General features: G+C 39.7%; 1 protein-coding gene across 1 annotated transcript; it reads left to right on the top strand.

The window, feature by feature from the left end:
* Nucleotides 1–486: 486 nt before the first annotated feature.
* On the top strand, nucleotides 487–5,498 carry LOC131668295 (uncharacterized). The gene is given in 3 exon segments (XM_058942354.1): nucleotides 487–1,431; nucleotides 2,266–4,546; nucleotides 4,549–5,498. Coding segments are annotated over 3 exon segments (4,176 nt in total).
* Nucleotides 5,499–9,579: the final 4,081 nt, after the last annotated feature.

Here is a 9,579-nt window from a genome sequence, read left to right as displayed (position 1 = left end):
TCTGACATCCGCCCATACCACGCGCGCCAACGACAGCCGCAACAGCGCCGACAGACGCTCTGCGGCCAACGCGCACAACAGCGCCGACAGGCTCCGCCCAACGCGCGCGAACGACAGCTACAACAGCGCCGACAGACTCTCTGCGGCACACGCGGGCAACAGCGCTAAAAGATTGCAGTGCACGCGTGTAGCAGCGCTCGCTGACAGCCCATCACTGGACAACGAGTGTAGCAACATCGACGAGCTTTGCCATTGCTTCCGACCAGGGGGGACTTGCACCCAGCCGTCTACCCCATTCAGGCGAATAAAAGATAAGTCACCTTTTCTTTCTCGGTTTATTAAACGCACGTTCACGCAAATTACTGTCTGTGTGCGTCGACGAGCGTTTACGTTCAAAATAACAAATCTCACTTGCAACTTGTGCGTTGTTCAGCAGTAAATTAAATTCATTTCTCAATTAAAATTACTGCAATTCACTAAATCAAAATGGATACTGAACAGCGCATAATGCAATTGGAGCAAAGTTTCAACGAGTTGGAACGCTCTATTAACACACTTGACGCGATCCTTAAGCAAGGTTCGCCGGACGTAACCGTCCTGGAAATGCGAGCGTCGGATCTTGCATATATTTTCGCCGAGTACTCGAAAAACCACGAAGAGTTGAAGCGACTCGACCCCGATCATCCGAACACTGCAAAGTTCATCGATCTCGACATCAAATATTACACGGTCGCGGCGGAAGTTAACAAATTGAATAAAAACGCCGCACCCAATCCGCTCGCGAATTCTACGGCGCTAAACTCGTCATTCTCGTTTGCCGAGAAAACTACCGTGGCCAAAATCGCGGCGATTCAAGTTCCCAATTTTGACGGCAGTTCCAAAAATTGGGTTTCGTGGAAATCAAGTTTCAAAGCACTGATCCACGAACGTCCTGGGATGGCGCCTAGCGTTAAATTATCTCAATTACAATCGTCAGTCTCAGGCTTAGCTCAAAAGGTCATCAGTCGGTACGAGGCTACCGACGAGAATTATCCCTTAGCGTGGACAGATTTATGCAACGCTTACGACCAGCGACGAGTGATCGCCAACGATCACCTCGATGCTCTCTTGAATTTGTCCCCTCACGCGAAACCTACTGCTGAAACAACCGCCGAATTAATGTACACGGTTCGCCAGCACGTTAGTATGTTGGAAGCAATGGAGATCAACATAGGTGAACAACTCGTAGCTCGTATTCTCGAGAGATGTCTGCCCGCGGGAATCTTGTCACGATGGGTCGATCGACAATCGAGCAACAAGCTGTCCGAGTTCTCGAAATTGTGCGAGTTCGTTCAGGATTCCGTATTCAAGCAGCGCGAGATGGACGAGCTGCCTTCTAGGAAAAATGCCGCAAAGAGAGCAGCAAATAGCAACGCAGCTTATCCATCGAAGGTAACCAAGACTGCCGCTCGTTCTCTCCTTACTTCGTCTTCCTCATCCATCGACTCGTGTCTTCAGCGTGGTCAATCCCACAGGCTTTACGCTTGCGATGCATTTAAGGCCGCTGAGCTAAAGGCTAAGTGGAAGCTTGTCAACACCCATAAGTTGTGTCGTAATTGCTTATATGTTCATCCTGTTCCTTGCACTAGTAAAAATAGATGTAGGGAAAAGGGGTGCAACAAAGCTCATTACACGCTCCTTCATCCTCACAAGAATTCCAAGGACTCCACAGAAGTCAACTCACAATCGTCTAAGGAAACGGACTCTCCGAAATCCTTATGACCAGGCATCTGCCAATCTTACTTTTCCAGCGGGTATTCGCCCGATTCTCAGCTCATGACTACTGTAGTTGTGAGTTTTCAGGACAATCGAGGAAACCGTCTCATGGCCCGAGCATTGTTAGATTCTTGTTCTAACGTAAACTTAATGACTCAATCTTTTCTCAATCACTTAAAGCTTCCAACAAAACAATGTTTCGTGAATATCGGAGCAGTTGACGATGCGAGCACTGTTTCGGAAAAATACACACAAGCCACTTTTTATTCCACATACAATAACACTAAATTCCAATTAAACTTTTTGATTGTTCCAAAAATCGCGAGCAAGGTGCCTAATGAAACGTTTCCTCGAGATGGGTTTAAAATCCCAAAAAACATTAAGCTAGCTGATCCTCAGTTTCATGAGCCAAGGTCCGTTGATATCTTATTAGCTTCGGGTCCGACTATGTCTTCTCTCGCGGTAGGTCAAATCAAATTGAAATCGGAAAATTCTCAAATCATTCTTCAGAAAACATCTTTCGGTTGGATAGCAGCCGGAGGATTGATAACACCGTCTAAGGTCGTTTCTTGTAACGTGGTGAGGTTAGATCAGTTACTCGAAAGATTCATGGCTATGGAAGACCTCGACTATCAGCCAGTCAAGGCTGACGAGGATATAGCGTGTGAAAGGTATTACGTTGAGACGACTACTCGTGATAGTTCAGGGCGTTATACAGTTAGGCTACCATTTAGGGCCGAGAAATTTGAATTAGGTTCTTCTAAACAAAGAGCCTTAAAGCGACTCAAAGCATTAGAACGCAAGTTTGAAACTAATCCAGATTTCCGAGCTCAATATGAGAAAGAAATTAATAGTTATTTGGAATTAGGTCACATGACGTTGTGTGATGACGATTCCGATGACGGCTATTTTATGCCTCATCATGCTGTAATCAAAGAATCCAGTGACACGACGAAATGCAGGGTTGTGTTCGACACATCTGCGGACTCTAAGAATGGCACTTCACTCAACAAGATCTTGTTGACTGGGCCTACCATGCAGGCGACCATTCCTCAACAAAGCTTGCGTTTCCGTGATCATCCTTTCGTTATAACTGCGGACATAGAGAAAATGTATCGGCAGATATGGATTCATCCAGATGATAGGAAATTCCAAAAAATCTTGTGGTACCACGAAGGTAAAATTCGAACATTCATCATCAATGTCGTAACTTTCGGAGTAAGATGTGCTCCATTCCTAGCAATTCGAACGCTACATCAGTTGGCATCCGACGAAGAGGTCGATTTCCCAAGAGCAGCTAAGCTGCTTCGTAAAGACTTCTACGTCGACGATTTCATCTCAGGCGCGGATTCTTTGGAAGAAATTCAAGCAATCCACGACGAGATGATACAACTCTTGGGTCGCGGAAGATTCGTCATTCGTCAATGGGCATCTAACCATCCCTCAGCTTTAGATAACATCGAAAAAAGAATATTCGATTTAGATTGCGGAATCCAAGGAAACCCTGTAAAAAAGACCCTTGGAAGCGTTTGGGATACAGTAAGGGATGTCCTTTCTTTCGTCGTTAACGCCGAAAATCCACAATCGGTTTCTACCAAAAGGAAACTCGTGTCACAAATAGCGAGAATTTTCGATCCTTTAGGTTTGCTAGGCCCCTTGATACTCTATACAAAGATTCTAATCCAGGACTGTTGGAAGGCAAAGATTACGTGGGACGAATCCCTTCCTCAAAACATCCATACAAGATGGATTCAATTAGCCAACCAGCTTTCCGATTTGGAATTACTAGAGATCCCAAGATATTTGCGATGCGATAATCCAGTCTCGGTCGAAATCCACGGATTTTGTGATGCCTCTCTAAATGGATATGGCGCTTGCCTTTTCATCCGCTCTTCCGATTCATTCGGAAATATCACTATCCGATTAGCTTGTAGCGAATCAAAAATCGCTTCAATGAGCCATCAGACCATTCCAAGATTGGAACTAGCTGGTGCCGCGCTTCTGAAGAAGTTGTACGTAGAGTCAAGGGATCGGCTGGTGTCTCCAGTTCAGCGGGTATTATTCTGGTCAGATTCAACAATTGTTCTTTGCTGGTTAAAAAGGGCACCTCATATGTTACAAACATACGAGAGCAATAGAGTAGCGGATATTCAAAAATTAGGTAATGGCGTTGAATGGAGACACATCCGTTCAAAGGATAACCCAGCTGACCCGTTGTCTCGAGGACAACTGCCAACCGATTTGATAAACAACTCCCTCTGGAAGTCGGGCCCTCCGTGGTTATCTTCTTCTGAAGACAAATGGCCTCAGTCGCCGTCCACCCATCCAAGTAACCTAACAGGTTTTAAAGAAGGAATCGTTTTATTCACAGCTGCGGCTGGAAGCACAATTTACTCTCGATTTTCCGATTACGGTACCCTTATTCGGTCGGTAGCGTATTGTCTTCGGTGGAGGGGTAAGAAACTTCCAAACGACACTCCTAGTACTGATAGGTCAGTACGGGGAATTCGTTATCTATCCCCTGCCGAGATAGATAACGCTGAGCATCTCGTTCTTCTACTAATCCAGAAAGAAAGTTTCGAACCCGAAATTAAATCGCTCAAACGAGAGGGAGACAAAAACCCAAAGAAAGCTGTAGTTTCTTTTAAGAGTCGAACGAAATTCGACGAACTCAATCCTTTTCTCGATAATAACAGTTTGATTCGAGTGGGCGGCCGCTTGAAGAGATCCGATCTTCTTTTTAATCAAAAGTATCCGATCTTACTTCCTAGCAACCATCACGTGTCGGATCTCACATTCGCGACGCTCACAATCGAACTTTGCACGGTGGAATTCAATCCACTCTCTACACCGTACGCGAAAGATTTTGGATACTTAATGGTAGAAATCAGATTAGGCATATAATACATCGCTGCGTCCCATGTATTAAGCAAAGGCCAAAATTTCCTCACGCTAAGATGGCAGACTTGCCAGAATCTCGCGTAACTCCTGGCTTCGCATTTAACAAGGTAGGCGTAGATTTCTTTGGTCCAATTCTAATTAAAGAAAAGAAAGAGAAAAATCGAAGTTTCTTGAAGGCATACGGATGTGTCTTTGTTTGCATGGCCTCCGAAGCTGTTCACATCGAGCTAGCTTCCGGCCTTTCTACTGAAGAGTTTCTCGCATGTTTCCGTAGATTTATCAGTATACGAGGCAAGCCTCAAACTGTATACTCTGATAATGGAACAAACTTTGTAGAAGCCAATAACGAACTTCGAAAGATTTACGAATTCCATTCCACACCCAAGTTTGAAGATTCTGTTCAGCAGTACGCCATTTCCGAACGAATCAAATGGGATTTCAATCCACCTATCTCTCCACATTTCGGTGGACTGTGGGAAGCCGCAGTCAAAAGTTTTAAACACCATTTAAACCGTGTCATTAACGGTCAAAAGCTCACGTATGAGCAACTCGATACATTACTTACTACTGTTCTAAATTCGCGACCATTGTACGCAATTTCCGCCGATCCCAACGATTCGCTTGCGATAACTCCGGCGCACATTCTGACTGGGCGTCCATTCAATTTTTTACTAGAAAAGGATCTCCTTTTGATTCCAGATAATCGACTGAGCATATACGAGCTCATCTCCAAGGCTAGGCAGGACTTTTTGTTGGAAAATAGGACAATACGCTGTAGTTCCATCGGGAATATTTTCTCTGTATTCGGACTCCAAGCTCAAATCTACTGGAGCGGTCTTTAATGATTCGTTTTGTTTCGAACAGTCAATCACTACGAGTGGCATGTAATTTTTATATTCGAGTTTTTTGAGCATCGGTTCGACATCCTTACCATTTTAAAAATATGGCCTCAAAGTCTTCGACTTGAATGATTAGGGCTATTCATCTTTCGCAAAATTAAAATCAATTTAAAAGAAAATTTTAATAGATTACATTTATATTAAATATTGATTCAGTGAAAATAATTGTGATTATATCTTTATCTTTTTTATTAGTTTTCATTCCTTTTTTGTCATTTTGTATATTTTATCACATAACATATACGTTTCTCCGTCTTGTCAATTGAAATTATCAAAATTAAAGTTAATGTAATAATAAAAATATATTGTTACATTGACATTACATAAATAATTCAAGTAATTTTGCTCTTCTCAATCGACTTTCACGAAAATTATCGATTAATATTATCTGGTGTGACGGTAACCGTCTTATTAGCGCTAACAGCCCAACCATGCGGCTGCCTACTGGTTGGGGCAAATGTAATGAGGGAATTCGGCACGCAACGGGACGGAGCGCGGGCGTATGAAAATCAACCAGTCGAAGATTAGAACCTGCACTCTCAGCTGCAGCAGATATTAATTCGAGTTTTCCCGAGTTTTCTTGGAGTGCTAAGCCGAGTCAACTAAATACATCGAGAGAATCGGTGCCTGATCCAAACCAGATCGAGTGCGTGCTAGTGTGCGTGAGTGAAGGGTTTCGCCATCGACGGCGAAACCAAAAACGCCAGATACCTCGTGACAAAGACAGGTTTTCCCGAAATTAGAGTGCGAACTTTCTCTCTCGTTCACCGTGCGACTACTAATCAGGTAAGCTGACCAGCTTAATTTCGCGATTGCTATATAATTGCTAATAATTAATCTCTCGTACTCCATAAGAAGCGTGCATGTATTAACCCGGCGAATAAAGGGCGGCGAGCGATCCGACACTGCATGTTATTGTCGCGCGCGCGTTTTGTAAACATAAACACGCGAGCCGAATACATTGTAGAAATAAGAGGTAATAAACGATCTCGCATACGATTTTGACTGTAATTTCGATGTTATTATTTCACGACAGTAGAAAGTTGGTTGACTGACGCCCGTTCCCTCCTGCTCTCCGGTTTTCGAATTTGAACGTTGAGATAATCCCGCGCGCTCTTCGATGCAATCGCGCGCATAAATAATACGACGGTTATCTACCCGTTACACTAGATTAATGGGAAAATCAAACTTTACATTAATTTTGATATTTTAAATTGATGATGCGGAAAAACTTGAAAGTTTATGTAAAAAGTATACTAAACGATAAAAAAAGATTAAGATTAATAAAAATAATTAAAATGGATTCAAATTGATTGACAATGAGTATATATTTAAGTCGTGAATTTGACTATTGAAATCGACTGAATATCATTCAATATCAACAAAATTATATAAAAATGGATTGACTGAACTTGAAAATATACAATTAAATGCGATTGACAACATTATTGAAAGCAATCCGTTACAATTGCAATTTAAGGCATTTCAGATTCTAATTTAAAATTGATTGCAATCTTTTTTAATAGATTTCAATATCCCTATTCCCGATTCAGCAGGAACACATACACATAAAGAAAAATGAACAAGCTGAATCATATGTAATAAATACAAATTTTAATTACATAAATACTTTTTAATCGTATTCAATGTAATATTTATAAATGTAACATACTGTCTTGATTCCCTTATGATTTTTTAAAATGATAAATTTTGTAATGATGGAAAGAAGGGAAATAGTGATAGATGGAAAATCACTTAATTTTAATTATATTCAGCAACGATTCGTCAATTGTCAATAATTTGTTGTTTTTCTATTAATAAAGCCTGAAGAGGTCAGCAAATGTGCTCACTTCGCGCCGTGACTTCAATAGCGTACGGTCACTCCTCAACTGCCTTCAATACTTGTTTCCGCTCTCTTAATTCTCGCGATACTAGCCGCGCTTTCCGCCTTCTCGCTTATTCCTCTTCTTCTCTCTCACGCTCTTCGCGCTCTTGCTCTTTCTCGCGTCGTCTTCTCCGCTAGCCGCGCTCTCCCCTCTCCAGGCCCTGCAACGACACGAGCGCATGAATGCTATATGTCAATCATAGCCACGCTCGGCCGCTACATACTATCTCTACGTATCATATATATACTATCATACGTAGGCTCTACGTGCGAGGAAAGTGCCGCGCACAGGGCTAGCGAGCATCGCTATTAGCCCTGTCACAATATCACAACATTAAAGATTATATCTCTCGTAAATAGACATTCCAAAAATGAATTTAATAAAATTCTGTTAACTCTAGCAACAAAAATCTTAAAAATTAAAATACAAGATATAAACAGACATATTAAATTTTTGGAAAAACAATTAGACAAAACCACGTCCTTATTAAGGAAATAAAAAATTGACAATAAAATTTTAGATTATTATTTCTACATGACTGAATTAAACATGAGCAAATTTAGAAAAAACTTGACTTATCGCACAAAATGGAGTTCCAGAAATTGATGTCAAAGAATCATAACAAGAAACAACATAAATTCACTTGTTACCAAAGTTGGATACCAAATTTAACAAACATTAATTTTGCTAAAGAAGTGGATCAAACAATTTCACTTGGTCCAAAATTTTGTTACTCCACTGAAGTTTATAAATCATAAATTTTAACTACTATACAAAATGTAGAAGGGCTATTGACTACATAAAAACGACTTATGAAAAACAAGATATCCGCAGTAAAATAACGAGAATATTAGAAACAGCTAATAAAAACAAAAAACATATCTATTCAACAAAAAAAATTTAACAAAAAAATAAAATCAACAAAACAATTTTTGAAAACGTATCCAGACATTATGTTTACAAACGCAGACAAAGGTAATGCCACAGTAGTCATGTCAGAAAAAGAATATTTAGAAAAAATGAATACTTTATTAGCAGAAAATATCACTTATATCAAAGTTTAATCAAACCTCTGAAAAAATTACAAGGAGACGTAAAAACAATTTTAAAAGACTGGAATGACAATTGTTTTCTGAAAAAATATTGGCGTAATAATGATTTGACTTAAACGGATTCAACTATAGCAAAATGCTATGGATTAACAAAAATTCATAAAGAAAACGTGCCGCTACGTCCAATAATTTCATCAATTAATAGCCCTACTCACAAATTAGCAAAATTCTTATATAGTACACTTAAAACAGTTATAAAGAAACATAACTCTTACATTTTAAACAGTGAACAGTTAAAACAGAAATTAAAAGATATTTTTATTCCAAACGATCATGTTTTAATATCATTGGATGCAATCCAATTGGATGTAATCATTGGACAGACGTTATGAACAAATTAAAAATTATGAGTTTCCAATAGAAGAAATTCGGAAAGGTATAAAATTTTTATATAATAACACTTATTTTGTGTTCAACAAAATTTATTATAAACAAATATTTGGAAGCCCGATGGGCTCACCTATCTCTCCTCTACTGGCTGATATTGTTATGGAAGACTTAGAGAAACATTGCCTGAGTCTGTTGCGGAATCAATATCAAATTAATCCTGTTTTCTATTACAAATATGAGGAAATCCACGGAACCGTTGATTTTTCGAAAAAGTAGAATCGAAAAATTTTTTTAGAGGCACACTTCTAAAACCTATACAGACGTGTTTCTTGTAGCCTACAAATGTAGAATATACCCGCGTAACTCCTTTTTACCCATCCCTCAAAAAGTTATAGCAGAAAATCAAAAAAAATTTTTTTTAACATACGAATTGATTTTCTTTGATTCGATTGCTATAAATTATGAAAAAATTTCTGGAACAAACGTTCAAAATACTGTAATAATTAATTTTATTAACTAACGTCAACATAAACATAACAGACAACGTTTGGTAGAGTATTTTATATCTACCAAATGACATACGAGGTGTGATCAAAAAGTAAGGTGAATTTTTATTTTTCTCAAAAAATATTTATTTATTCATCAATTTTTATTTTATCTCCTTCAAAGTAATCCTCCTCGGATATAATGCACTTG

Source organism: Phymastichus coffea, unplaced genomic scaffold (genome assembly GCF_024137745.1).
Source record: "Phymastichus coffea isolate CEN01 unplaced genomic scaffold, Cenicafe_Pcof_1.1 PCOF00006, whole genome shotgun sequence".
In the NCBI taxonomy this organism is placed as follows: domain Eukaryota; kingdom Metazoa; phylum Arthropoda; class Insecta; order Hymenoptera; family Eulophidae; genus Phymastichus; species Phymastichus coffea.
Note: the sequence above shows the minus strand (reverse complement) of the source record. Positions and strands in the feature narration are given on the sequence as shown.